Here is a 27,003-nt window from a genome sequence, read left to right on the forward strand (position 1 = left end):
AACTAGATTGGACACAGTGGCCGCCCAAAGTCAGCTTAATCAGCAAATTTCCGAGATTCGACCACTTTTTGACCAACTTGGTCGGAAAATCGTTGCGGTCAGAGCCAAAATCGTTGTGGTCAACGTCTTCCCGACTCAGGGCATGAAAGAGTAGGGTCTTAAGAATACTATGACGTCGAGGAAGGCCTTTTACGGCTACTAGATTGGACACAGTGCCTACCCAAAGTCAGCAAAATCAGCAAATTTCCGAGATTCGACCACTTTTTGACCAACTTGGTCGGAATATCATTGCGGTCAGAGCCAAAATCGTTGTGGTCAACGTCTTCCCGATACAGGGCATGAAAGAGTAGAGTCTTAAGAATACTAGGACGTCGAGGGAGGCCTTTTACGGCTACTAGATTGGACACAGTGCCTACCCAAAGTCAGCAAAATCAACAAATTTCCGAGATTCGATCACTTTTTGACCAACTTGGTCGGAAAATCGTTGCGGTCAAAGCCAAAATCGTTGTGGTCAACGTCTTCCCGATACAGGGCATGAAAGAGTAGGGTCTTAAGAATACTAGGACGTCGAGGGAGGACGTTGGCTGCAATAAGATCGGACGCAGTGGCCGCTCAAAATCAGCGAAAACGTCTACTTTGGTCCTATATATGCTAGGACTCTTTGACCAACTTTGTGACACTGGTCCCAAACCCGAAAGGCCTCGGCAGATTTTGCTGCCTGCCTGCCTTGGCAAGTCCGAGCCTGGACAGTGGACAAACAAGTTAGAGAAGGAATTTATTGATGTAGGTAAGTGGTACTCGTTGTTTACCTTCAGGTGACACAAATGTAATCTCAGTATTTCAGTCAGTATAAAGCACAAATCATTAACTGAGAAAACCTTGGAAACTATTTTAGGCCATTTAAGGAAAAGCAGCTTGTTATAACAAAGTATTTTGAGTATACATATAAGCTTCCAAAGAAAATACTTCGTAATTTACGAATTATTTCTTCGTTTAACAACATCGTACAGCTCATAATACTTCGTAAGGTTTTATGCGTGTTCAACAGATGTCTTACGAATAGGTGAAGGTTTGGTAACAACGTTACTACAGAGAAAAATAATGCTGGCGCAGTACAATCTATGGGCAACTTGGGTTAAGATTAGGGGAGAAGGTCTGTCTCCGTCTACATTACGTTACATGGCTGGGCTAGGGTGCGCTAACAATGTTCCTAGAGGCACGGGGCTTTCCCTGAGACCTAGCCGAGAGAAGGGCGCATGCGCCGGCACCGATTTTGAGGTTATCGTGGGATTTTGGCTGGCACACAGCACAACATAGATTAGTAATCTCAAAAACTCACGTAATAAACGGGTAAAAGAGGTCAATACGAGACTGCTACATGAAGTCACGCCGATCCATTTACACTTCACTGCAGAGTTCTGAAACAAAGTAAATGGTGCAGAGTCGCTGGGCCTTGCTCGGGCGCTGCAGTCGGGCCCGCGGCCCATCCGGTGGCAGTTGAGCCCGTCGCTGGCGGCCCGGGAGAGTGCGGCCGGCCTGGCCTCGGGCCTGGCGGTGTTCGCCAACCTGTCCTGCGCGCCGGGGGCGGCCAGTGTGGCTGCAGTGCCGACGGTCCGCGCCGCCTGGCTCCTCTGGAGCGCAGACCCCGCGGCGGTCGACGCGCTAGAGAAGCTCAACCTCACCTTCAATGTGGACCTGACGCTCGCCAGCGCGGCTCAGGATGGGGAGACGGCGGACCTGCTGGACTTGCACAAGGTCGGTCACCACGACGGTGATGGAAGTTCTCGTTTGTCCCTCAATGAATGTTGACACTTGTGTTGAGACCGAGGTTGAGACTATGGGCGACGGATACCGGTACTAAGATTAGCAAACCCTCGGTGAAAGTAGCACTTTACAGTGGCGGAAGCGAGCTTTCGGGAGGGGGGGGGGGGGCTGTTACTACCGACTTACAGGGGCAAGGTATAGCTTTTCGCCTACACTCTACATGTCTTACGGCACCATATTTTCTGAGCGAAGCGACCATTTGGTTTGAGAATAAGATCTGATGAGAGTAGGGTAACATCTGTCGCGAGTAGAGTAAGATCAGTCCACGAGCCCGCAAAGTTTGATTGGGATTGGTTGGATAATTTAGTTTTAGAATATTATGAGCCTTCCGTCGGTTCTCGTCTCTCCCCAAGGTGCAGCCCGGCGGCCCGCTCCTGCGCCGGCCCGCTGGCTGGTGGCGGCGGGACTGCGGCTTGAGCATTCCACCGCTCCTGGAGGCAGGGCGCCCGCCGTCCGCTCGCTGGGACCTCCAGGGAAGCACGCTGCGCGCCGCCGTCGTGGTGATTAGAACCTACACTCTCGTAGTCTTGCGAAGGAAACGAGCCCTGTTTTTCTACAAAACAAAAAAAAATTGTGCAAACATATTATAAAGCCACTTTTTCTCTGTACTTTCTCAGACTCGTAATGAGTTGCGTTTATTGCCGCCAGCACTTCTCCCTCTGTCCAGTGGTGGCGAATCGTTCTTTGCTGAAGTCTCCCGCGTCTCACTTCGAGCTGATGGCGTGCGCACCTTTCCAGATGCACCACTCCACTGTCGACGGCGATCAAGGCGCGATACGGCGAGCGCTTGAAGACAATAGCAACATCAACTTGGACACGCAATCCCGCTTCGGGTACAGCCTGGCAGTCCACCTGGCGGAGATGTACAACTTTACGTAGGTGACACATCAAAGTTAGAATTTGCGAAGGCGAGAAAAAAGTACAGAATAAGCACGGAATACGTCTGAGTCAATAATTTGCTTCGTCAGTACCTGTCCTACTACTACGGAACTTCTGTACCTTTTTCCCGTACCCGATTACATGAGTTCTTGAGACAAGTACGGACGTCCTGTCCTTTTTTTACGTACTTTGCGTACTTCTTCTGTGTACTCAGTACACACTTCAGCTCCTATCAAGAATTTTGCCCCGGTGCTCGCAGGTACGAGATGTTGGTGACGCCGACGTGGGGCTTCAGCGTGCAGGCGGACGGCAGCTTCGACGGCATGCTGGGCATGCTGCAGCGCGGGGAGGCCGACTTCAGCATCACGCCCGCCATCCTCACACTGCCGCGCCTCAACGCCGTGGACTACACTGTGCAGACCTGGCAGTTTCGGTGGGCTCAAGGGGGAACCAAGTGGCATCTATACACTGCTAATCCAAGTGTGGACCAGGTCCCGAGGGGTGCCTCACTCTGGTAATCGTGTGTACTTGTCCAGATATCACTGATAACCACATATCAAAACTGGATAGTTTCGCTGTTCCTATCGATGTTTGGGTGTTTTTCGTATGATTATAGGCAAAAAATGCTCCCAGCTAAGTAAAATTGTAGAGGTTTTTTTTTTGAGAATTAGTTATCGTGTGTACACCTCTCAGCAGGTGGACCTCTCGCCAGGTCTACGCTTTAATCGTGGACTAGGGTGTAGCTTGATCCACGCTTTGAAATGTGAGAAATTTTGGTCCACACTTTAAAGCACAGAGAGTGCTAGGCTTGCAAGCTGTAGGGGAGAGTGGGGCACATTGGTTCGGATGTTTTCTTTTAGCCACTGAAAACGTATTAGACGAGCTACAAAACTTTTATTTTAGCCAAGTCTTAGTTTGGTCCTTCCTTTACCACTAGTTTGTAAGGTATTGAGATTGTGGTGATGGATTTTAAGCGCGCCTTGTCGCAAGGCAGGCTGTGCTTCGTGTTCCGACACCCGCAAATGCTGATGCCGTACAAGGCGCTGGCCGAGCCCTTCGCCACGTCGTCGTGGCTGGCGGTGGCCGCGGTGGCGGCGGTGGCCGTGGTGCTCCTGGCGGCGGTGCGGCGCTGCGAGGCTGGGGGCAGCGGGAACTACGCCGAGGCCGCCGTGGTGGTGGTCGGCATCCTCAGCCAGCAAGGTATCACAGGGGCGTCACACTCTAAATGTTGTACAGTGAAGATTCTCCACATTATGATGAAAATGTTCCATATTATGGTGGTGCAGCTCACTTCGTAACATACCATTGAGAATTCACTGCACCTTATAGAGATTTTGACGAATTTCGTTGGTATTATGGAGAAAATCTCCACCATATTATGTTGGTGCAGCCTTTCACCGAAAGACATTTACTGTGCACATACATGTCACGCTTGTTTAAGCATTGTGTCACGTTCGTGTGAACGGAGCTATTCACATTCGAACAAATGTGACACAGTGCTCTCAAGACGTAGCGTGGCATTTTTTTCACGCTCGTTTTGATGTCACGCCCCTGGAATGAATGTATTCAGTGTGCAGGCACTCACTCTTAGCCCTTTACTGGGTGCTTCTCATTGGCAGACGCACTGTGAAAGCATCTACTATAATACCTAGTGTTTCCTTGTTAAATACCTATAAATTTCTTTTTAATTCATTTAAAACACAAAAATAAGTACAGTAACTAGCAATTTCTAATTACTACTTAGGAAAATACTTATTATCATGGTTGCTAAAAGAAATAGGTCTCAATAGCAGTTAGTAAAAGGCTGAGTGTTCCCCCCCAAAACCAAAGCAAGAAAACGGGTGAATGTATCAACAATCATTTGGGTGTAAGTAAGACGCGTTACGAGGTTCAGGGGAGACTTCTCTTTTCAAACATTGCTCTAAAATTGTTTCCTTTATTAAAAATGTAAAATACATTTATGATCAAAAATGCCCCTTAAATCATGCACAGTTAATCTAAATTGTAGAATCAGTTGTGGTCGGAGAGCCCCGAATCGCAGAAACCGATAGGTAAATAGATCCGTGGTGGTTTTTGCATCAAAACTGCCAACGGCAAACCCATTCTGCACACTAGCGACGGAATCCGTGCCACGGAATCCGGACAACACTGCACCCTATTCGTCTGTAACGATTCGCTCCAGCTCGCGAAAGAGGAAAATACTTTGTACTTTAGAGACTTGTCAGTGCAAGAAAAAACATGCGCACACGCATCAGAATTTGTAATTATTGTCCAAAGCAAAAGCGTCAGAGACACAGTCAGGTAAGGTTAGCCAGCGAGACCGAAACACCTTGGAGGCCATCCATAAAATACGTAACGCTTTTTGAGGCCATTCACAGAAGACAGTTATTGTCCCTCGATGGAGAACGGGTTCCTCCACCTCCGCTAGCAATTTCTCATTCTCTTCAACACCTCCTTTAGGACATGGTCTTTGTATCCTTCTCTTGCAGTTTTTCTGGCGCGGGCGCGGGTGGGGCTGAGGGTGCGCTGGTGCGTTCGTACTCGTAGTAGGGCTGAATATCCGAGTCGTAGGGGGGCGCCTCGCGGGGGCTGTAAGGGGGCGGGGGCATGGCCTGGGCGACGTCTACCCGGGGCTGCGCTGACACTACTTCCGCCGCCGCTCGCCGCTCCGCCGCGCGCCGCTCCGCCGCTTCCTGCTCGGTTCTCACCTTGTACGCGACGAGCTCGTCCACTTGCTTCTGCATCTTCTTGGTCTTCGCATCTCTCTCTATCTCTTGCTGCATTTCCTGCGGGTCAGAGGAGAAAAGTTAACTTTTGCCCCACTCTTACCGCCTCTGTCATGCCAGTATACTGTAATTGTAGCTAGTCACGCCTAACTTTGTTAGCCGTGCAAGCGTGCAATAGCCGCAGGCGTTCAAGTGAAACCAGGTGCACCACCATCCCTTGCAGAATTTTAATAATTCAAATATTGGCGATGGATTTCTGCGTATTGTATTGGTGAGTTTTAAAATGGTATTACATGTGACCATGAACAGCTCCTCGCCCCCGTACAGTCATGTTTCTTCAAAATTTTGAAACTTCATTTCCGTAATGTTTTTTTTACATGGCATTCCTATCTCGAAAAATGAAAAGGGCGTGACTCTACGTGACTAGCTCGACAATCGGTATCGCAACATTTCCAGTTACGTAAGAGTTTGATGACATCGAGGGGTCCTATTCAAAAGATCTTATCTGGGCGTTCCTCCCAAGACAGTCTTATCTTAAAGGCCTGCAAATTTCACTCATTTTGAATCGTCAGAATAAATACGACGGTAAGCGAAATATACACTGTAAAAAATTTTTGTAGTCAAATTCCTATACATGTATGTGAAACAATTCACATATACATGTATAGGAATATTACCACACACGTGTATGGCAATTTTCCTATACATCGGTATGGCATTATGACCATACGTGTATAGGCGTTGTCCTATCTGTTGTACAGGATTTTTCCTATACATCGGTATTGCAAAATTTCAATGCATGTGTAGAATTTCTCCGATGGAGGGAAAAAAATGCAAATCAGGCAGGCCGCGAGACTGAATCGTGGCAGATATTGTACGCGAAGGTCAAAGTTCTCGCTGGTAACTCGTAATGCCTGTCGTTCGGTGAGACGGTTCACCAATGTGGCGTAGTCCGACGCCTCCAACTGTCCTCTTCAAACGAGCGAGGACAAGTCTTAGTCAAAAATTGTGGTTAAAGTCGGAACGTTGTGCGACTTCCTTTCATATCGGGAGAGCGCCTGCCTCGTCACCCAACGAAATTCCCAACCGCAGCACCCACCGAGAAGTAAGTCCGTGAAAACGACACTAGCGCCATCTAGCGGATAATCCGGATTATCGGCAAAGAAGCAGCTTCGCGACTTTTGTCACATGTGAATTAATACTCGCATTGATTACCAATATTTGAACAGGTCACAAGGATTTCAATCGTAGTTTTAACATTTTCTAACAAAGCTCTCCTGATCAGTTGGCCCTATTGCTATACACGTATTGCAAAATTCCTATACATGAATAGGACTTATGGCAGTTGCTACACACGTATAGGAATTTTCCTATACATTTTCGGTCCGTATAGCAAAAAACCTATGCAAATCGGAAAATTCCTATGCATGTATCGGAATATTGGTATTTCCTATACATGTATAGGAATTTTGCTAGACCACTGTATTCCACATATTTCCACATGCACTTTTGGTTTCTGTCATCTTCCATCTTTAGATTTACTTGAACATACTCACAAATTTCATTGATATGTAGCTGTATCAAATGATCAAACTATGTGAAATTCACCTGCGTTTAAGATAAGATTGTCTTGGGGGGAACGCCCAGATAAGATCTTTTGAATAGGACCCCTCGACATAGCCTTCGCGCGCGAATCATGCTGGAAAGAATGATGTGAACTTACCATGCAACAAGAGCACAGTCCGAGGCACAGAAGGCATAAAAGGCAACCCGCATCATTGTGTGTCATTTTGACGTTACGCTTGGAAGTTCACGGATGCAGCACACGTTCTGAAAACAAGAAAATAGGTAGAATGTTTAACAATTTACAGCAGATTACAGATACAGAGCCGCAGATTCGTGTATGGGGCAAATGGACATGGAAGAACTTAAAAAACGAACCTTTTCAAGCCTCACCTTGAGTCAAATTATTACTTTTCAACTCCTTATACTTTGGGGAACGAGTCTACAGCTGAACAAGATTCGTGAGTGCAGAAATGGACTTCACTCGCATTTGTTTGCTCTGGGGTGGGGACACAAAAGGAACACACCAACTGTTAACTACGTACTCACTTAACTACGTACTCACTTACAAATGCATGCTTGTACTGACGTAAAAACGCATATTTCGCCAAGTACACACCTGCTGCATTTTTCTTGGGAAGTACACACAGACAAATGCATATGCGTAGCAAGCTAATACGACACCAAGCATGCATGAGTATGTGTGTACTAAAGTAGGCAGGTTTATACTGTACGCGCGGAATCGCCCATACATTTACGAAGGTACTTACCGCACTGTGGCCGAACAACAGGATTTGAAGTGTGTTCTCCCGATGACTCTGGTGTAGCAGATGTCTGTAAGATGTGCGTATTTCTACGCTTCACGGTCAACAGTCAGCTGTCCAAGGGCTTTAAACGTCGATGCCGACCAGTGCGAGCGTCCAGTCTGCTTGTTATAACCAGCACGGGCCGGTGCTGAAACATTGACGAGCCTTATCTAACCGTAGATAAGCCAATACACTGCGAAATTTGCAGTCACCTTGGAACGGCAGAGTGCAAGTCCCTACGCTTCAAGTGTGGAGTTCTCCACGTTTGCACCATGCCGAGAGGTGGGGGCTCTGGGAGCTTCATCACACTTGAAGTGCGGAGACTGCAAACTCTGCGCTTCCAAGTGTGGGGAACTGGCGCTTTCCCACTGCTTCGGCGAGCCTCTCCAAGGCGATGCGTCACCGACGGCAATCGCGAGCCAAACATTATGACGTGAGGCAGACCACATTGCCGCTGGGTTCCCGGATGACTCTGATTCCGTCTTCAGCTGTGTGGGTGAGCAGGCGGTCTAAAAATAGACGCGTAGGAACAAACTTCAAGTGCTATTTTTAGTTCTCTTTGCGGAAGCTATGCACAGTAAAGTTTTCGTGATGGGCCCCTGCTTGGCTCAGGGCTGCTCCCAACCGCAGGTCCGCGGGACGTCGCAAGGGGTGGCGTCGTCAGGGCCCGAATAGAGTCCTTAAGTCTCTAGTTCGGAAGTGCCGAGACGGAAACGAAAAGCCTTGGGGCTAGAAAACAGCAGGCCACGTGAAAAAAAATTACTGACATTGAAAATTTTGGTTGTTACTTGATGCCGATTTCAAGGATAATTCCTTCGAAGGACATCATCAAAGCATTGGATGTCATATGTCACGCTCATGCACGCAGTAAGTGTAAGAGCGTCGATAAAACTACATTGTCATAATTAAATCACTTGCAAATTTTGCAAGTGATGAAAATGATATCCACAATTTTGTCATTAAGTTTCAACAAATTTTTTCATTGGAGGGCTTTACTTCCTAGCTGGAGCTTGTCCTCCGACAAGCCGCGACCGTGTCTACGACGGAGGCTTTAGTTTTGACGCTCAAACGATGCACCTATGACCATTTGAGCGCTCAAATTGCGCTCAAATTAGTGGTGTATAGCCTTATAACTGTGTGCGTCCAGTTGCTATGTCATTGCGGCTTCGTGACTCCGCGAAACTCTGATCGCCATCCGTTGCAGGCAGCGTGCTGGGCAGCCGACTGGTGTCGGGTCGGTGCCTCCTTCTGGTGAGCATGTTGCTGGGCATCATGCTGCAGAGCTTCTACACCTCGGCCATCGTCTCCACGCTGCTGAAGCCCATCCCCCGGACTATCCGCTCCGTTCAGGACCTGATGAGCAGCCCGCTCACAGTGGGCCTCGAGGAGTTCGTGTACAACAGGGCCGTGTTTCAGGTGTGTTTACACACGAAGTGTACGTTTGTCCATTACGATTGCCTATGGCTGCCATGCACACGCCTTACAATGGAAATATAAGCAATGTTCCAGTGAATTCGGCGCAAGCACACTGCCAAGCAATATTTCTTCGTAACACGAACGAGTATTTTCATTGCAAGATACAGAGAAAAACCTTCGTAATACAAAGGGAAACTATTATCTTCGTATTATGCTTGCACCATGTCCTTCGCAGTATGAGAAACTCCTTCGTAAGACATAAATTAGGGACAACATGTCCATGTCGAGCTGAAGTATAAGTGAAATGGTAGCCATTTTCTGCACAAATTTGTACATAACTTCCATTTCCACATGGCAATAGTTCTGGACGAAAAGTGCTTTGGCATTTGAGTGTACGCCAACACGTTTTGAAAGTCTCGATGAAAAACCTAACCTTACCATGTCCAGAACTCCACCGACCCGCTGACGTCCGGCATGTACAAGCGCAAGATCCTCCCCGCCTGGAAGGACCGGCCCGAGGGCGCCTTCTTCTCGGCGGCCGAGGGCGTGGTCCGCGTGCGGCGCGGTGGCTTCGCCTTCGGCTCGGAGGCGTCGACCCTCTACCCGCCCATCGAGAACACGTTCAGCGTCGAGGAGAAGTGCAGCCTGTCCGAAGTGGAGCTGGCTGCCGGCAACGGCAACGCAGCGCCCATCCCCAAGGAGTCTCCCTTCAAAGAGCTCTTCAGCCGGGGGTAAGGGGGGCACCTCAGCACGATGGAAATCGAAGTGTGTCCTGACTATATTTGGGACAGTGGCAATGGACAGACTGTAAGAGACATTGGTGTGACTTACACCACATAGTGCGAGACTTTCCCGCACTTAGATTTGCAGTATTCTTGCGCTTATCTTTCAACTGCCTCGCTGGTATACCAAATCCATAAAAGTTATGCGTCTGGAACGGCGTTCTCGTCCCTCGCACGGTTATAAACGGAACCTGGTTTTCCCAGGAAGCCAATGGTGAAGGCATAGGCGATTTCCAGGGAGTTCCTGGGAAAACCAGGAACAGTTTTTACCGTGTGGACACGTCAATTTCCCATAAAAACTGTCCCTGTTTTGTTCTACCGGGCCAGAGCTTCTTTGGAATTTTACCCGGGACTACCGTGCCGACAGGTACGTCCTGATGCTGGAGCGGGGCCTGCGCGATCGCAACAGGAGGCGGTGGTCCGCGCCGAAGCCGTCCTGCAAAGGGGCGAGGAGGGCCTTGACGGCCGTGGGGCTGGACCCCATCTTCCCCGCGCACGCCCTGCTCCTCCTCGGCCTCGTCTCCGCCTTCTTGATGCTGCTGCACGAACGCTGCTGCACCCCAACGCCTCGACCAGCCACGTCCGCAACCGCGGCACGCCGTCGCGGCAAAACGGCCAGACGAAAAAGGAAACCCAAAAGAAAGACAAGCATGGAAGCATGGGGCACTCTCTCACACTCAAACGGATGTGCTAAGGATTTTTCTTTGTCTTAATAAACAAAAGCCTGCACGGGGCACGCGCCTTACATTACAGAACTTACTTTTGGATTATTAGGAAACACGGTGCAGTTGGTCGTACGAAACATTTTTAGAGATTTGTATTGTAATATAATCCTGCACTGCGTTATTTATTATTCAAAGGAAAGCTTCGTTAGACAGAATTCTGTATGTACCTCTTAACAGAAGCTTTGTAGATTGGTATTGATGGTTCTTTGATTTACTCATTTAGAGAGAGAGCGAGATCTGTGATGTTAACTCTTTAATGATTTCCAGATGAATGAGGATTACAGAGAACAGAGTGGAAAGGGTTACAGGTGTAGTCGGTAGATGGCGCTAGTAGGTACCAACATTGTAACACACAACAATAAGAAGTACACACTTCTGTGTGCTGTGCTGCCTTACTGACTTCAAGTCATTACCAGACGCATGTTTGCAATTGTTAGAATTAACGATGGTAACACGAGGTATACACGGCAACAACGGTTCCTGGTTTCATCGACGGTGGGGTGCAGGAGGGGCCAACGCCCCCCTGAAATGGAACATCCCCGCCCCCCTTTCACCGTTGGGGCGTCGCAAATTTGTGTATAGTGTCCAAATTTGAACCAAAATACGCTAATATTATCATAAATTCGCTGGCAGGTCTCGGCAAGCCCTTTGAACGAGGGGTCGGAAAAGGGGTCCTCGAGCCCAACTTTTTGAGTCGTGGCAATGGGTGCCACGGACTCGTCTTGCGCCATTGCAGGGCCTCGGTTGCAATGAGTTGCTGTTGCAAGTCAAATATTGCTATTTTCGATCATGAACCCTTATTGAATTCTTCATCACGGAGTGCTCCATTCATTGCTTCAACATAAAATTCTGTGACGGCTTGCCGAAGGCAAGCAGGAAGCGCCGCAGGCCAAAGATAGGTGCGAACGCCAGGCGTGGACTGTCGTACCTGGCGTAGCATCCCGAAGCCTGTGACAAGACACGGTCTGGCGTACACCTTCCTTGACCGCGGCACCGCGGCGGCCACACCTAGCAGCCGTGCTCGCGCAGCCTCCTGAGCTTGACGTTGAAGCCGCCCTTGATGTAGAGGAACGTGTTGGTGTTGAGGTCCAGCTCATCCTGCTTCTCGCAGCCGTTGCCCGGGCTGAGCACCGCGGTGCGCAGCAGGGCCGCCACCACGGCCTTCATCTGTAGCATGGCGTAGCGCTGGCCGATGCAGTTGCGCGGACCCGCGCTACGTGAAAGAAAAAAAGAAGATTAAATGGGGTTTTGACTTTTTATTTTCGCTTTTCTGACTCATTTCCAGCCAAACGGGGAATCTATTCCAAAAAGACTAGACGACAAGGTAAAGAGGGAACATGTATTAAGTATCTTATACCCAGAGAACACACTGGATCTATGGCTCCATTACCACTCTAGAAAACGTGTGCACCGAACGTTAACAGAGTTGCTTTTGATTTTAATAGGTACTTTATAAGTACTTGGCTAAGTTTCACACTCAAAAGGAATATATCTCAAGACAAAATTGATCACTTTGAGGTAGGTATGCGTTTTAAATGAAAACATGACTGCTACAAGGAAGACGGAAAGGTCACCATCATGACAAATGATGTTGACATTACTTCACTGCCACGGTCAAAGTTAGCGATTCTTGACATCAACTGCACGTCAAATAAAAATGGTGTCTAATGAAAATTTGACACAAAATATAATCAAATTCGCGGGTTATGAGGGTTGATGAAGCGAGCTTGACATAATTTGACCAATTTTAGCTTACTTTGACGTCATAATGATCCTTGTCTGTTTCTCGGGTATGAATAAATAAACCATAAAATTGTAAACTACATATAGACACTTTGAAAAATAGCTCAAATGGGTGTTCCCCACCTGAAGGGTACGTAGGCGTAGGGGTGGCGGCCCACGCTGCGCTCGGGCAGGAAGCGGTCCGGGTCGAAGCGCTCCGGCTGCGGCCAGTGCTTGGGGTCGCGGTGCGTCTGGAAGACGAACAGCGTGACGGCCAGACCCGCCGGCAGCGTGGCGGGGCCCGGCCTGCGGGGAACAGGGAAGATCCTGAGACTGGGCCGCATCAAATAATCTACGAATCCAAAGCTCCACAAAAATTTGGTCGCACTTGATTTTGATCCTAACCGCCACTGTCAATTCAGAACTATCCTCACTGCATATGATGTAAAAAGCGCCTTTTTCTCGAACGTCCGTCCTAAATCCACACCATTTTCGAGTGACAACAAGTTTTCACTGTATGGCTGGCTGGAACATGCGTGAAAGCACGCTCTGCCTAGCGCATGCCTGCCGAGCATGCACTAGCTGGAAGACGTACGAAAAGCACTTCTATGTCGGCACGCTGTACACTATTTAAGCCTTAGGAAATAAAGTGGCTTTATATAACAAAGTATTTTTGAGCATACGTAAGCTTCCAAGGACATAGTTCGTAATTTACGAACAATATCTTCGTATTACAAACTTAAAAGTTTCTACCTTACACATGCTCAAAATACACCGTACGGTTTTAAGCATGCGCGCAAGTAACCGAATTTGACGACACCACCTCCTTGGAAACATGCTGCGCCGGCCACGGACTCACCCTTTGGCGGTGAGCGCGTTGGTCAGCACCAGCTCCTCGCTCAGCGACCTGGCCAAGAGGGGCGTGATGGGGTACAGCCTGAGGGTCTCCTTGATGACCCGCTCCACGTACTTGAGGCGGTTGAGCCGCTCCAGCGGCGTCAGGCCCTCCTCCGCGTCGACGGAGAGCACCTCCTCTCGCGCGCGCTGCTGCACGTCCGGGTGCAAGGCCAAGCACACCGCGATGAAGCTGAGCGTCGACGCGGACGTCTGCTGCACCGCGATCAGGGTGCGCACCTGCAAGAGCAACTCTGTGAAACAGAAACCTCCCTATATTTTGCTGAAGACTACTGGCAGAAAATGTTGCCAAAGGAACTTTCGTCAATTCGTGATCCGCTCCTTGTTTGAAAGCAAACAGTGTGTTTCCCTTCATTAACCTTCACTAACTTTTTTCCCTCAGAGGTACCTTGGTTCATTCCCAGATTATATCATACAGCGGATTTTATGCAATTCCAATTTGTGCACATTGAACCACTTGGCATCGAGCAACTGGGAACTGGGCAACAAGAACCGACCTTGCAGGTCGGGGGAAAGTCAGGGCTAGCACCTGGAGGGTACGCTACCCTCAAACAGGTTTTCAAGTCCACTTGAGTGCACTGTTATATAAGTTGCACAAAAGGTGTGATATTATCCAGAATGTGACTCCCACGAATCTATTGCTCCTCAGATGCAATGAATTTTGTGTAACGGAACAATCATCGCTTATTTCTACAATATAAATCAGAATATTGCAAACAAGAAGGAAAGACATCAAAGAATTGATATCACATGGGAGGGACTCGTTCTTTACAAAGCTAGATTGATGTGTCAGTCGCTGATCGTTACATGAATTGTCCTCTGACGATTTGTAATTTTGCCTTTTAACGAACGCTTCCGGTTGGTTCTCCTCTCAGGCAGGGAACATCGACACTGAGAATGAAAGAGTCATGATCATGACTAAAATTTTGGGTGAGGAATTCTTTATTACCCAAATTTGGGCGAGGAAATTTTCCTCGCCCAAATTTGGGTGAGGAAAGTTTCCTCACCCAAATTTGGGTCATAATACTATGGTGCTATATAGGGAGCTGATACACCCTTCCTCGCCCAAATTTGGGTGAGAAAGTAAACCTCGCCCAAAATTGGGTATTGATCATGACTTTTTCATTCTCAGTGGATGCATCGCGATATCTCGAGATATCGATTCTCGTGCATAATCGAATTTACACTAGAGCGATGATCACAATAAGCTGCAGAGCACACTGTACACCATCTGAGCCCATCTTCTCAACAAGTTTGTGAGTTTCACTCGAGCTCACCTCATTGAGGATCTCCTGGTCAGACAGGACGTCCTGTTGCTGCCCCAGCACCAGGTCCAGGAAGGTCAGTTTCCTCCTGACTCCGTCCTCGTCATCATCGGTGATGTCAGCGGCGTCCGTCGCGGCGCCGCGTCGCTGCTCCTCTGCAGGGAAAGCCAGTCGTGACAGTAACACACTGGCAGAACTTAACCATAAACCACAGTACTGTGACCCTCGATTTTGAAGCATAACCAGTTTCCGCTTGAAATAAAGCGTAACACAGGCTCATTCTCCCAGATTTATCCCTATCGGGATGGGGGGAGCGGGGGTCTGGACTATTCTTCATTTGAAGAATAACTGTTTTCGCGCACAACATTATTCTTAAGCATACAGTTGAGGTTTAAGTGCCAGTGGAGTAAGAGCGCAAATTCCACGTTTATGCTGCAAGACATGTCTTAAAATCATACAACACCACGTGCAAAACACTTAGCGTGTGCTCACCGATCTGACGCCGCTTGAGGTCGATGACGAGCTGGGCGTACTTGTTGATGACGCGGTCCGACTCGTCCTGCACCTTGCTCTGCGGAGACAGCCGGAACAGGGACTCCACCATGAGCCAAGGCTTGATGATGCGATCGGCAATGATCTGCGCAGCCGAGTTAAAAGTCAGGTGCATTGTCCAACATAGGTGAAGTGGTGATACATGCATAGGCATGTATGCATGTCAGCGTCTTCGGTCCTTCCCGTACATGTTAAAAGTACGCACTTTTTGCCTACTTACAGGGGCAAAGTAGCACTGTTTGCCTACCTTTCAGGCGGCTATCTAAGGGCTTGGGGGGGGGGGGGGGGCAAAAACCCCATCCCCATCTCTTCCCCCCGCCCCCCCCTGTATACGCGCCTGCCCCTCGGCCGAGACGCCACGCGAAGTGAGTCTGCAGACTGTACCTGGAAGGCGTTCTGCGTGGCGTGGATGAACTCCCTGCGGCCGACGGCGTCGTGCTCCTCGCCACCCTGGAGGCCGAAGGCCGTCTCCAGGACAGTGTCCGTGACGAAGGTGCTGGCGAGCGGCATGAAGTCGAAGCTCTCCCCCGAGGCCGAGGGGCCGTCGCGCGTCAGCTGGGCCGCGAAGTGCGCGGCGCGGCGTGTGAAGATGCCCGAGTACTTCTCGAGCACGGCGAAGTGGAAGGCGGGCGTCAGGACGCGGCGGTGGTGCCGCCATTCGTCACCGTTGATCGTGATGAGGCCCCTGCAACACTGGTAAAATGAATCTCCGGAATTTACAGAGGTTCTTTCACTGAAAAAAAATATATATTGTTAAAGGAGATTTCAAGATTTTTGAACGATCATTTTCAGTTAGCACTCGCAGACCAAAATATTGCTGAAGAGCGACCTCAAATTGGAAAACGAGTTCTAGTTTATAGGGTTAAAGTAAGCAGTAGCACTTTTTTCACGTTTTTTCAATTTTTTCCCAACTTTCTGTTTGGACCTCAAAAAGTATTGGTATGAAAGAAATCAACTCTCTCAATCCACACAAAAAAGGAAAAAAAAAACAGTACTTTATTCAGCCTTTACTGAAATTCAAAGGGTGAGACATCTCACCAATTTTCGACGGATCACCGAAAACAAGGTCGAACACAAAAGTATCACCGAAAAAAAATCGTACGCCAATGTATCCCCGACAAAAAGGTCGTACCTGTGTCGTACACAAGAAGAAAAGGTCAGACATCAGCGAAATTGACTCTAGTTTTCCTAGAAGTATATCACTGTTTTTCGGTGATACATTTGTGTGCGACCTTTTTTTCGGAGATACATTTCAGTATCACCCTTTTTCGGTGAGACAGTTCTGTCTCACCCCTCAGAGAGCAAGATGTATCACAAATTGGTTTTCTATGTTCTTGATGAAGTGACACTAATTTCAGATCCTACGATAGCTTTCCAGTCGTGTTTGAACCTGTGAGACTCCACAGACTCTCATAGAAATACTATGCCGGGAATCAGCGACTGTGCCCGTTGTTATGTGTGGGTGGAAAGACCTCTCGCTTACTTTGTTGCTGCTTCAAAGACGAATCTATTAATAATCGACAAATGGGTTGGGGAAGTGTCATAGACGCAGTGCCCAGGTCACAGTGGTCAATGCCTCTGAGATGCCCTCCCCATCGCCAAGCTGTACTGTACGCACTGAGCGACGCGCTATCTTCCCGCGTGCCAGGGTCGACGCACGCCGTCTTTGTCGCCGGCAAGCCAGCCAGCGCGGCTAGCGGGTGGGTTGCCTTAGCTCTCAGGCGCTCCATCGGTAGTAGCCATGCCGGACCCTTCCAACGTCCAATTTCCTACACTGTAAAAAATGGACGGAAGAAGATATGGAAGAAAGGAACGTCTGTACAAGTTCCTTATGGGCTCATGAACGGGAGCGGAAAAAAGGTACAGAAATTCCGTCTTTGGCAAGTACGGGCGGTCCAGGCTAATGGTTGACCAGGTTCCATACTTTTTCTATCCTTTTTTCTCCCTGTGTACTAAGAAATGCCGAGCAGTTATAATACCAAGCTGATTCTAAGTACTGTACGACACAAACCTATCATCATGCCGATAAATTACTTCGTACAAAATTGTATATAATATTTGGTGTGTACGAGTCTGAGAGTGCGGAAGCGGACGATTAACCCCTGCTGCCACACTGTGTGCCACGCAGATCGGGCGATAGAGCAGCGGCGTAACGCGTTGCCACAGCCATTACAGCACACGAGTAAGACTGGTGTTATCTGAGAGAAGAAATAATTTCGATCGCACCGACAAATTTTCATTAATGGCAGAACCACGTTTATACTGAAATCTCAGGCTCTAGAAAAATCTTGGGACTGCAAAGGTACTTCTGGTAAAATGTTGCTGAATGTACCTCGAAGGGTTTCGGTAATTTGCGAAGACTGTTCGTAAAGCCACGAACATTCATCGCAAATTCACGAAGATTCTTGGGATTTTACGAAGATTGAACGTAAATTGACAATGCGGCAATAGACCCTTTCAGTCTTCGCCGAGTGAAGAACAAAAGTAATCAAAAAGCCAGGAACCAGTAGGAACGTTCCTAGTGGTTCCTGGATTTTTGATTACTTTTGTTCTTCACTCGGCGAAGACTGAAAGGGTCTATTAGCCAACATTTTTTCCAGGAGTCTTCGACAATTCCCAATCTATTTCTTACAGGTGGAGAGAAGGCAGGCATTTCCGACCCGTGCGAGACCCGTGATACGAAGCCGCACAGTGGGCCCCAAAAATCAAAACGCGTTTTGAGGTGCAGAGTCGCTGGACAGGACTTAAACCGAGCCTGTGACCCCAATGGATTGCTCTCCAAACGAGGAATCCATTGGTGGAGGTCACACGTTCAGTTCGAGCCCCGTTTGAATTTGAGACTCTGGAACTCAAAACGTGTCCGGGACTTTGTCCGCCTACCTTCCTGCCTTCCACTCACCTGCCGAAGAAGCGGCTGACCAGGCCGTACACGATCTCGGGCTTGACGACGTGCTTGCAGGAGCTGAGCAGGCACTCGACGTCCTCGGGGCGCGTGACGAACAGGAAGGGCCGCTCGCCCAGCCAGAAGGACACGTAGTGGCAGCGGCCGCCGCTGTACCGGGCGAGGATCTCTCGGCCCCGCCCGAAGATGGTGTCCATGGGCCCGATGATGTAGTGCAGCGTGCCGATCAGGGGCAGTGACACGCACGGCCCGCCGAAGGGCTGCAGCACGCCGTGCCAGTACACTCGCCAGCGCACGTACCGCACCAGCCCCGCCAAGGCCCACAGCGCGGCCAGCCCCGCCGCGCACACCGCCAGCACCCAGGACAAGGCTGCCATGCCGGCTTGCTTCACTGTAAAAATGAATCTCTGAAATTTAGAAAGGCACCTCCAGAGGAGGATGGAAATCATCACTACAAGGTCACACCATTATTCCAAGTGTAATAATCAACTCATTTCAAAATCAATTAAAATAGCGACATGCAAAGTCATTGGATTATAAGTGCAATAGAGTTTGAATGGCGTTATCATATTGCCTTCACCAACTATGCATGCCTTTAATGATCTGGGCGAAAACCGAAGAAACTTCTTCTATTATTTGAGGGAAACACATTAGCCTTTCTATCGCTTCTAATGTTATGAGACTTATCACAATAGAAATGTCAGTGCGGCAGCGGCAGGCTATGGATTTTCATCACGGTGTAAGCTCATGAGAGGTCAGACTTGAACGAAGTCACGAAGACCTTTTTATCACGACTCTTTTTTCCTTGGGCTCTGGCTGAAGGGCTGAAATCTTGCCGAATGCATCTACGTAAGTTCACGAAGAGTCTTGGTGATTGGAAACGATTCTCGGCAATTTTCCAAGATGCTTCGTACATGAAATGACATTGTCAATTCGGGAAGGTCCATCGTCAGTTCATGAAGAGTCTGTTATACGAGAAACATCTTCGTGCATTTACAAAGGGACCTTGGCAGTATTTTTTGCCAGAGGTGCTACGATAGGTTCCCATTTTATTTCTTACAGTGCTTGTTGACGGGCCGAGACGCTCGCCGCGGTGGAGCTCCACTGAGTGGCTATCACGGACACTGCCCTGACCTACGAAGACGCGTGCGTCTTGGATAGGTACCGGTCAGTCCTGCACTAGCCGGGGCAACGCGCCGACCCGACGCGCAACATCCCCTCCCCCTCTCTCTTTTCATGAGAATGGGTTGGGGGAAGACGCGCACTTGTTATCAGCTTGAGCAGGTCAGGAGGAGACGGAGGCGCGACACTGGTGGCCAACGAATGTGACGTCATATTCGTTGAAGTGTTAATTTTGTCACGTTCGTTCGTTTGAACGTTACGCGGTCGTTGAAGTAGGGTCTCAAACTCGTTTGAACGTGGATCAACAATCAAACGAATGTGACATCATACTCAAACGAACGTGACGAAATTCACATTCGAACGAATACACTGAGAATGAAAAAGTCATGATCAATACCCAATTTTGGGCGAGGTTTACTTTCTCACCCAAATTTGGGCGAGGAACGTTTCCTTGCCCAATTTGGGCGAGGAAAGCTTCCTCGCCCAATTTTGGGTGAGGAAGGGTGTATCAGCTCCCTATATAGCACCATAGTATTATGACCCAAATTTGGGTGAGGAAACTTTCCTCACCCAAATTTGGGCGAGGAAAATTTCCTCGCCCAAATTTGGGTAATAAAGAATTCCTCACCCAAAATTTTAGTCATGATCATGACTCTTTCATTCTCAGTGTATGACGTCACATTCGTTGGCTACCAGTGAACATGAACACTGCACTACCACAACATTCCAAAAACTCATTTGTGGGCACGAAGTAGCCTTATAGTATCCCCAAGATTCAGCCGGCGCGAGATTCAATTCGTGTGGGCCCCTTATGCATTTTGGAATTTTTCTAAAGGATTTTAATGAGATTTTACAAACTAGTAGAACTTTGAACGCTGATTCTAATGTTGAAATGTGATTAAATAGTTAATGGCCAGTTTTGAGAATTTTGCTGTCAAAATGGCTGTTACCATGGCAAAACTCGACTCGTCGACCTTGACGCTCCACCGAGCGATTCAGAGAAGTGGCTCGCCGCACTGTCTCTCTTGCACACAGTGTCGCATGAGTGAGAGAGTCAGAGCGACTCTTCGGAATGGCTCGGCAGGCAAACAGCCCGGCTGGAGTGTATTTTGTACTGCCCAGGCTGTCAGCGGACAGTGCCGTGCCGACAGCGAAGGAGGACGCATCTACGCTCTCTATTCACAGCAGCTCTGCTAGGTGTGCCCATAAAATAGTTGAGTACAATTGGCCAGGAAAATGGGAAAATACACTCCCTTGTCATGCTGGACAGATCAAGGATCAAAGAATACACGGACGCTCATTCTGATATCACCTCACCGCTGGGATCTTCGACCTTTCTGCTCTTAAAGGTTGTGCGCTGATATAATACCACTGTGATTTCCTAACGCTATGAACATAGCACGTATGGTGCAATACTTGGGCACCATAAGTGCAATTGCCCAATTGTACTTTAAGTGCGATGAGCACCAATTGGTGCGATGAATTCAGGACTAATCTGTCTCGAATGATCAAACTTAATTTAAACACTCATGCTTGTCAGGTCAGACGATATAGTTTATCCCGGCAAGGCTCAGATAAGCCTATTTTGTACCATCCATCCTTTTAGGGAAGGTCCCCTTTCTGCTATCTTATCGGCTGACTATCCAGAGGGGCGGTTACACGAAGCCGAGCTGCTCTCTATTCCTGCACTGTTAGTCTCACGCCAGTCAGGCAGCACTGCCGCCCGACTGCCTAAACGGTGAGTGAATTTTGAAGTATTGCTGCGGATTCAGCATGTTGGTTGTCACGTGTTGACGATTTCACTTCTAATATTCCTCATGAAAATACTTTCTAACCTGTCGATGGCATTCTTGCTAGGCTCTAGCTATAAATGTTGGAGCTTTGATGAAGATTAAACCAATTTTTGATGAAACTTTTATGACTTTGAGGTGACCGTAATGTTATCCCCTTCATACCTCAAGCGACATTACATATCATCCAGAGTCCAGGCTGTGCCGGGGCACTGTCTGGCAAAAAACAAAATTAGGATGTTGTTGGGAATGAGGCCCAAAACTTTTGTGTTCTCAGTTCGCTCCTCGAAACGTATGATTTAGCATGCGATTCGAGACGTGTACTTGCCCGTGCCTCGAAGTGTGTGCTCAGCCAGCACGCAGTTGGTGGCGCATGCCTCATGGATATGCCACACTCTGAATGACTTACTATGAAGTTTGAGCTATTTTACAGTGCATTTGGTGCAAGCACAATACAAAGCAATGTTGTTTCGTAATACGAATCTTTTTACCATTTTCATTGCAAGATACAAAGAAAAACCTTCGTAATACGAAGAAAAACCACCTTGGTATTATATTTGCGCCATTTCCCTCGTATTACGGGAAATTTCTTCGTAAGACCTTATGAGACCTTTTTGAGCACCAAGGGCATTTCATTAATACCTCTGGAGTACTTTTGCGTTTTCAGGTCCATAAACTATGGCACCAAAGTACGTGCTGCACTACTTCAACTTCACTTCCTTGGGCGAGCCCATTCGGTTCCTGCTTGCTTACGGCAAAGCCGACTGGGAAGATATCCGATATGAGCGCTGGGGAGATGATTGGCAGAAGGCTAAAAGTAGTAAGTACTTAAGTTTTACTATTATTTTTTTAAATAACCGTCAAAAATTTACTAATAATAATTCGTGTCCTTAGAAACACCATGTGGAACGATGCCCATTCTAATAGTGGACGGCAAGCAGTATGCCCAGTCTGCCGCCATTGCCCGGTACCTTGCTAAGCAGTACGGTCTTGCCGGGAAGGACGACATGGAGAGTCTGCAGATCGACATTGTTGTCGACGTTTGTGCTGATTTGTTCTCCAGTAAGCTGCTTCTCTTTTGTCTTTCAAACATTTTCAAAAGTAATTAACACTTCTCTGGTTTTTGAGTGAACCGCAATTTTCTAACTTCCATTAGCAAACTACAAAAAAAGGGGTTACAACCCAACAAATTGTATTTTCTTATCTCTCATCTCATCAACTATGGATGAACGGATTGTGCTTGTCCTAGTACAGTCCTGTAGATGTTTACTAAGTTCACAGTAGATTTTGTTGTGTAGACGTTCAACACCGTTTTCAGAGATCGGCGCGTGGCACTACGATCCGCTCCCAGACAGCAAGGCCTCCAAGGAGGCGCCTCTCTTGAAAGAACAAGTGCCTTTCTGCCTCGCTAAGCTGGAAGAGATCGTGAAAGCGAATGGTGGCTACCTCGTCAACGGGAAGGTTCGTTATGGACTTTTGTCCGTCAGAGTACTGTTTCTGAGTACGATAACCTTGTGACATTGTGGAACTTGATTTCTGCTTCTAGCTCACCTTGGCCGACATTTTCTTCGCTGCTCCTCTCAACTGGTACATAGCTGTTACCAAGACAAACCTACTACAAGCATACCCTACGCTTCAGGCACTTGTCAAGAAAGTTGAATCTCAACCAGAGATCGCAAGCTACATCGCGAGTCGCCCTACGAACCCTGAAAATAAATGATGCAGTCGTATCTACACGCTAAATGTTAATGTAGAGTTTTGTTCGTGTAACTTGTAAAACCTTGTCCATACTTGGAATTCGCATAATATTGTGTGTGAAACTGCACAAATTTACACTTACGAAGAAATTTCCTTTAAGGAAATTTCCCGCCTATTCCTATGCATGTGAAAGCCTCCTTTTGGGACAGTGAGACAAAGAATCAAACGCCTTAGGGGTAGGCATCGCACATCCTACTTAGAGACTGGATTCCCTTATTTTAAAACTTTCTAAAGCTATTACGGGATTTTGTAACGTACCAATTACAGGGAGGGTTTGCTGGTTTCGAAGCGAGACAATCCAGTCTACAATAGGGGTATGCGATTTCCCCCCGCTCCTGCAGTGTTTGAATCTTCCCCACCCTCACCCTATGCATTTCTGGCAGCACTAGTGCGGCCCACGCAAAGATGGCCCAAAAATGAGGCTTGCTCTGAGAAAGTCCGTTTCGTGACGCCATTGTTTGGCGTGGGGTGCGTTACTGCCCTCGGCATTAGGAAGACAACGAGGTAAATAGTCATCGCCATTTATTCCACGTTCGCAGCGCGACTACCAGCAGCGGGTGTACCAGGGCTTCTCCACGAAGTAAACGTGGATGGAGAACACGCCGTACTTCTTAATCCACTTCGTCAGGCAGTCGGGGGACTTCGGGGCGATGATCTGCAATGGAGTCAGAATGTTCCAGTTCTGTCGAACAGCACTCTCGGACAAGAAAGTCTCAGATACGCTACAAACCCAACTGTCTTCCCTAGTACACCGTTACGAATGCATGCATGCTTGGTCCCATAACCCAATGCTAGGCATATGAAATTGTGGCCAAGTATGCATTTGTAGGTACGGACGTCACCAAGTATACGATTGTTAGTGTGAACTTTCGCTAGCAAACATATATGTGTACTTAGGACTGTTGGGTTTGCAGTGTAGGCGAGGCACGTACCTTGGAGACGACTGCCGGGGGAGTCTCGAACCAGCCGCGGCCCTGGCTAACCTTGCCGTACTGGACGAAACCGAAGCCCTGGAGCTCCTTGCTCTTGGGTCCGAACAGCAGGAAGTAGGGGCGGTGGGCCTCGCAGGTGCCGTCCTTCTTGAGGTTCTGGAAGTAGTGTTTGCCTGCAAGAGGACGCGCGTGTTAGGCTGGGCCGAGGGGATATGGACTTGCACGAAGTGTACGTTTGAAATCAGATGCAGGTGCAAGACATGTACGGTAACATGGCTCAAATTTCATGGTATTGTAAGGCAGTCCACTGCAAAAGATCGGGTCGACACGTACCCATGCCGGGGAAACAGGCCTGCTCGTCGAAGCCGGCGGCCTCGGCCTGAGACTGGGCGTTGGCGACGTGCAGCCGGCCGGTCTCGACGCCGTTGCGGTCGGTCTGCAGCAGGTAGATGCCGTCGGGGGCGGTGTGCGTCTCCTCAGTCAGAGCGCGGCCGCCGGTCAGGAGCTGGTCTGTGAGTGGACAGAAGCGATTAATTGATTTTTAATCCTACTCCTACTCTAAATGCTCACACACTAAATTACTATGTAGGTTTTTCTGCGCGCTAATGCACGAAATTGTACATGCACTTCGTAACGCACGAATTTGTGCGCGATAGTGCACGATTTCGTGCGCAAGTATGCAGGAAATCGTGCATTGTCGCGCACAAATTCGTGCGTTAGGAAGTGCATGTACAATTTCGTGCATTAGCGCGCAGAAAAACCTACATAGTAATTTAGTGTGCAAGCATGACACGTGAAGCGCAATGACCTCTTTCGCATCGGGTATCGGAACGCATCGCACGTTAGGTGCAATGTGGCTGTGGCATTGCACGTGTCTCAATGCATTTGCACGTTCATAGCGCCTTAAATCACAGTGCAGTCTTTACCGTGAAGACGTTTGAAGCCAGAGCGTAGAAGATGAGGAAGAACACAAAATGGAAACGTATCCCAACTATCGGCCAGAAATATGGTTTCTTGAATGTTAACTTTTTCAAGAAAACATCTTGACCTGAGAAAATTTTCTTCATACACAAAAAAAAGTTGGAATCGAAGAAATTCTTTATTGGAAAGAACAAGATAAGTTACTTTTTAGTTGATCCAAGATATCCTTTTTTGGGGTGTTCGACCGTTGTCAGCTAAGCGTATACAACTGCGCTTCAGTACCAGTGCTGCCCAAATCTGATAAAGGCCACTTTCTGGCACAGTTCTCGGTCTTCGCTCGTTTTCTTGTTTTTCGCCCCTACAGGTTTTGCTGGATTGGAATTTTGGAATATTTGCTCACCGCGGGGCTGGAAGTAGGCCACAGTGGAGTAGACTTCCTCGCCGAGAAGGGTCTGCTGGCGCCACTCGGGGATAGCAAGGAGGTCAAGGGGAACTTTGGCCTTCTCTACCTCGCTCACTCTCACCTGCGGGGAAAACGTTTCAAATGTCAGTTTCGGTGGAGCGAGGAGTAACTCACCCTCGCTACAAATCTATGGGCCAGACTTCTCGGTTCTCCAGAGGTGAAACAAAACAAGTCTTGTCAAGTTTTGGTCAGAACTGGAAGTCTCCGCCAAGATTATTGGTCAGATCAAAATGTCTTGGCTCAGGGGAGTCAGTTTTTGTATGACCACAATGTGGCTAGAATATTTAGAAACCAGCAAATGCGTTCCACGAGACCTGATTCTTGGTCACTCAAAGAAGTGTAACCATTCTGTGGTAAGTTCTGTCTGACCAAATTTCGGTGAGAATTCCAGGTCAACCCGAATTTTGGCGCGACTTTTGTCTCGCAATATTTCCGCATAGTGGCTTCCAATTTTAATTTTCAGTGTTGAATGCTTCACTTACGGAGCTCTGGATGCCGGCCACGCTGCCCCGCTGGTCGAAGTACACGCACACCCTGAAGTCGTTCTTGCGGCACCACAGGGTGGTGCTGTCGGCGTCGTTGGTGGACACCTGGGCGAAGTGGTCCTTCTCGGCCTCGGCGATGGTGCGGGGCATGGTGTAGAAGCTGAAGGCGTGCAGGGGGTCCGGGAAGAGGCTGTAGGTCACGATGAACTTGTTGGGCGTGGTGCCTGGCTGTAGCCCTGTAAGTCAAAAAATCAATTGGCATTGTGGGTCACTTTTTTTGAAAAATGCATTGCACAACTTGCACAACTTTTGCCAAACTAAGGTTGACTTAAAGTCTTTAACCTATTATACACTTAAATTGGTAAGGGCGTCCCCTTTCATTCCTTAACTCAATTTTTTTTTTGAGAATGTAAAAATATCCTCTTTTCTTTGTTATTCTTGCCATCGGATAGGCACAATTTTTCGTTGAATTTTGAAGGTCTCCCTTTGCTGTGCAGGTGGCGTTGTTGTCGTTGCTCAGACATCCGCGCTGTTTCAGGTGGCTAAGGAGGGTTGAGGGAAGATCCATACTGAATTTGAAATCGATTCGCTCATTCATGGATTTGTACCGGCCCTTCAAAAAAAAAAAGACCTATAATTGATTCGTGACCCCCGCCAACGACAACTTTCAAGATAATTTAGCGATATAAGCGTTAACTTAATTGCTGACGCGTTAACTCTTTCGAGTAACGTGGTAATCAACAGCTGATTAACTTAATGATCGATAAATTCATTTGCTTTCCAAAACTGAACTTCACATGGAGCGAAAAACGCTGGGCTCTCCCTGAGTCTGCCTTTTTCCCCTTCATAAAGTGACAGCATTTTTTTACAGTGATACTTACAGCCCCCATGGACGGAGCCGGCCAGGGCGACGGCCGCGACGAGAAGGATGCGTAGCATGTTGACGGCTTGGCGTTAGGCGTTGCTCAGGCCTCGGACTGCGCGCGGCGCTGTTTTAAAAGGCGGGACCTCTTGGCCGGACTCTCGAAAAACAGTGCACTCAGTTGACACAGATGTCACGCCAGGAACTAGATACGCGCGTGATACGGGATGACTTGTATGAAAGAACTCACCACCAGCGAGAGTATTTAGAGTAGTCATTGCTTGACAAGAGCACACAATACTCGATTTCGGGCGTGATAGCTCGTATCGCTCAGTCTCAATGTCTTTAATTGACGCAAACTAGTATCAACACGCCACCTCTCACCGCGGAACCCGGAATAACCAAGTCGGCAGGAGAAAGGGCAATCAGCTAACACTTCAAAGTCCGCCGGCGAAATGACCGCATGGCAATGGGTTCACGGACGAAGTCCGATCTCTGCACTCTCAGACTCGTATCGATTTCAGCTAAAGATAAAATATCACTAGACATGAGACGATTCACTAGATTTGACAATAATTAGTCTCCGTTAAATG

General features: G+C 48.2%; 6 protein-coding genes across 11 annotated transcripts; 3 read left to right on the forward strand and 3 right to left on the reverse strand.

Moving 5' to 3' along the window:
- The first annotated feature begins 2,024 nt into the window (after positions 1-2,024).
- Positions 2,025-3,625, forward strand: LOC117638989. The gene is made up of 3 exons (XM_034374256.1): positions 2,025-2,324; positions 2,473-2,699; positions 2,963-3,625. The coding sequence occupies exons 2-3, from the start codon at positions 2,542-2,544 to the stop codon at positions 3,219-3,221; spliced, it is 417 nt and encodes a 138-aa protein (XP_034230147.1). The 5' UTR covers positions 2,025-2,324; positions 2,473-2,541; the 3' UTR covers positions 3,222-3,625.
- A 994-nt stretch (positions 3,626-4,619) lies between these two features.
- On the reverse strand, positions 4,620-8,089 carry LOC117638990. 2 transcript variants are annotated; one of them, XR_004587337.1, is made up of 4 exons: positions 7,763-8,089; positions 7,386-7,491; positions 7,153-7,259; positions 4,620-5,489 (listed from the first exon to the last, which is right to left on the reverse strand). XR_004587337.1 is itself a non-coding variant. In XM_034374258.1 (3 exons), exons 2-3 carry the CDS (start codon positions 7,216-7,218, stop codon positions 5,160-5,162), a joined length of 396 nt encoding a protein of 131 aa, XP_034230149.1. In that variant the 5' UTR covers positions 7,219-7,259; positions 7,763-8,061; the 3' UTR covers positions 4,620-5,159. The 2 variants fall into 2 exon arrangements, 1 of the variants encoding a protein (XP_034230149.1); XM_034374258.1 differs by lacking the exon at positions 7,386-7,491 and having other exon boundaries at positions 7,763-8,061.
- Positions 8,090-8,633: 544 nt separating this feature from the next.
- LOC117639022 lies at positions 8,634-10,709 on the forward strand. The gene is made up of 4 exons (XM_034374335.1): positions 8,634-8,665; positions 9,003-9,214; positions 9,662-9,945; positions 10,364-10,709. Exons 2-4 carry the CDS (start codon positions 9,056-9,058, stop codon positions 10,707-10,709), a joined length of 789 nt encoding a protein of 262 aa, XP_034230226.1. The 5' UTR covers positions 8,634-8,665; positions 9,003-9,055.
- A 248-nt stretch (positions 10,710-10,957) lies between these two features.
- On the reverse strand, positions 10,958-19,243 carry LOC117638977 (cytochrome P450 4C1-like). 2 transcript variants are annotated; one of them, XM_034374236.1, is made up of 8 exons: positions 19,138-19,243; positions 18,075-18,337; positions 15,560-15,860; positions 15,116-15,260; positions 14,636-14,778; positions 13,303-13,577; positions 12,588-12,749; positions 10,958-11,934 (listed from the first exon to the last, which is right to left on the reverse strand). In XM_034374236.1, the coding sequence occupies exons 2-8, from the start codon at positions 18,272-18,274 to the stop codon at positions 11,730-11,732; spliced, it is 1,431 nt and encodes a 476-aa protein (XP_034230127.1). In that variant the 5' UTR covers positions 18,275-18,337; positions 19,138-19,243; the 3' UTR covers positions 10,958-11,729. The 2 variants fall into 2 exon arrangements, with proteins under 2 accessions (XP_034230127.1, XP_034230126.1); XM_034374235.1 differs by having other exon boundaries at positions 18,075-18,468.
- A 1,030-nt stretch (positions 19,244-20,273) lies between these two features.
- LOC117638988 (glutathione S-transferase-like) lies at positions 20,274-22,738 on the forward strand. Of its 4 annotated transcripts, none has more exons than XM_034374252.1 (6): positions 20,321-20,412; positions 20,806-20,937; positions 21,657-21,809; positions 21,884-22,051; positions 22,308-22,450; positions 22,536-22,738. In XM_034374252.1, the coding sequence occupies exons 3-6, from the start codon at positions 21,668-21,670 to the stop codon at positions 22,707-22,709; spliced, it is 627 nt and encodes a 208-aa protein (XP_034230143.1). In that variant the 5' UTR covers positions 20,321-20,412; positions 20,806-20,937; positions 21,657-21,667; the 3' UTR covers positions 22,710-22,738. The 4 variants fall into 4 exon arrangements, with proteins under 4 accessions (XP_034230146.1, XP_034230143.1, XP_034230145.1 ...); XM_034374253.1 differs by having other exon boundaries at positions 20,343-20,396; XM_034374255.1 differs by lacking the exon at positions 20,806-20,937 and having other exon boundaries at positions 20,274-20,396.
- A 514-nt stretch (positions 22,739-23,252) lies between these two features.
- LOC117638984 lies at positions 23,253-26,599 on the reverse strand. Its single transcript, XM_034374246.1, has 6 exons — positions 26,430-26,599; positions 25,546-25,784; positions 25,001-25,124; positions 24,013-24,189; positions 23,680-23,852; positions 23,253-23,402 (listed from the first exon to the last, which is right to left on the reverse strand). Exons 1-6 carry the CDS (start codon positions 26,485-26,487, stop codon positions 23,292-23,294), a joined length of 882 nt encoding a protein of 293 aa, XP_034230137.1. The 5' UTR covers positions 26,488-26,599; the 3' UTR covers positions 23,253-23,291.
- Positions 26,600-27,003: the final 404 nt, after the last annotated feature.

The sequence above is a fragment of the Thrips palmi genome, unplaced genomic scaffold (genome assembly GCF_012932325.1).
Source record: "Thrips palmi isolate BJ-2018 unplaced genomic scaffold, TpBJ-2018v1 HiC_scaffold_10, whole genome shotgun sequence".
In the NCBI taxonomy this organism is placed as follows: domain Eukaryota; kingdom Metazoa; phylum Arthropoda; class Insecta; order Thysanoptera; family Thripidae; genus Thrips; species Thrips palmi.

Bases quoted from the DNA above. Each gene is read 5' to 3' on its own strand.
- LOC117638989 (XM_034374256.1), top strand. From the start codon at position 2,542: ATGGCGTGCGCACCTTTCCAGATGCACCACTCCACTGTCGACGGCGAT. The intron at 2,700-2,962 runs GTAGGTGACACA...CGGTGCTCGCAG, and splicing joins GCGGAGATGTACAACTTTAC to GTACGAGATGTTGGTGACGC.
- LOC117638990 (XM_034374258.1), bottom strand. From the start codon at position 7,218: ATGACACACAATGATGCGGGTTGCCTTTTATGCCTTCTGTGCCTCGGA. The intron at 5,490-7,152 runs GTAAGTTCACAT...TCTGACCCGCAG, and splicing joins GACTGTGCTCTTGTTGCATG to GAAATGCAGCAAGAGATAGA.
- LOC117639022 (XM_034374335.1), top strand. From the start codon at position 9,056: ATGTTGCTGGGCATCATGCTGCAGAGCTTCTACACCTCGGCCATCGTC. The intron at 9,215-9,661 runs GTGTGTTTACAC...TACCATGTCCAG, and splicing joins ACAACAGGGCCGTGTTTCAG to AACTCCACCGACCCGCTGAC. The intron at 9,946-10,363 runs GTAAGGGGGGCA...CCGTGCCGACAG, and splicing joins AAAGAGCTCTTCAGCCGGGG to GTACGTCCTGATGCTGGAGC.
- LOC117638977 (XM_034374235.1), bottom strand. From the start codon at position 18,454: ATGGCAGCCTTGTCCTGGGTGCTGGCGGTGTGCGCGGCGGGGCTGGCC. The intron at 15,861-18,074 runs GTGAGTGGAAGG...CCAGTGTTGCAG, and splicing joins GTCAGCCGCTTCTTCGGCAG to GGGCCTCATCACGATCAACG. The intron at 15,261-15,559 runs GTACAGTCTGCA...TCGGCTGCGCAG, and splicing joins CCACGCAGAACGCCTTCCAG to ATCATTGCCGATCGCATCAT.
- LOC117638988 (XM_034374255.1), top strand. From the start codon at position 21,668: ATGGCACCAAAGTACGTGCTGCACTACTTCAACTTCACTTCCTTGGGC. The intron at 21,810-21,883 runs GTAAGTACTTAA...TCGTGTCCTTAG, and splicing joins TTGGCAGAAGGCTAAAAGTA to AAACACCATGTGGAACGATG. The intron at 22,052-22,307 runs GTAAGCTGCTTC...CACCGTTTTCAG, and splicing joins TTGTGCTGATTTGTTCTCCA to AGATCGGCGCGTGGCACTAC.
- LOC117638984 (XM_034374246.1), bottom strand. From the start codon at position 26,487: ATGCTACGCATCCTTCTCGTCGCGGCCGTCGCCCTGGCCGGCTCCGTC. The intron at 24,190-25,000 runs GTGAGCAAATAT...GTCCACTCACAG, and splicing joins GGCCTACTTCCAGCCCCGCG to ACCAGCTCCTGACCGGCGGC. The intron at 23,403-23,679 runs GTACGTGCCTCG...ACTCCATTGCAG, and splicing joins CCCCGGCAGTCGTCTCCAAG to ATCATCGCCCCGAAGTCCCC.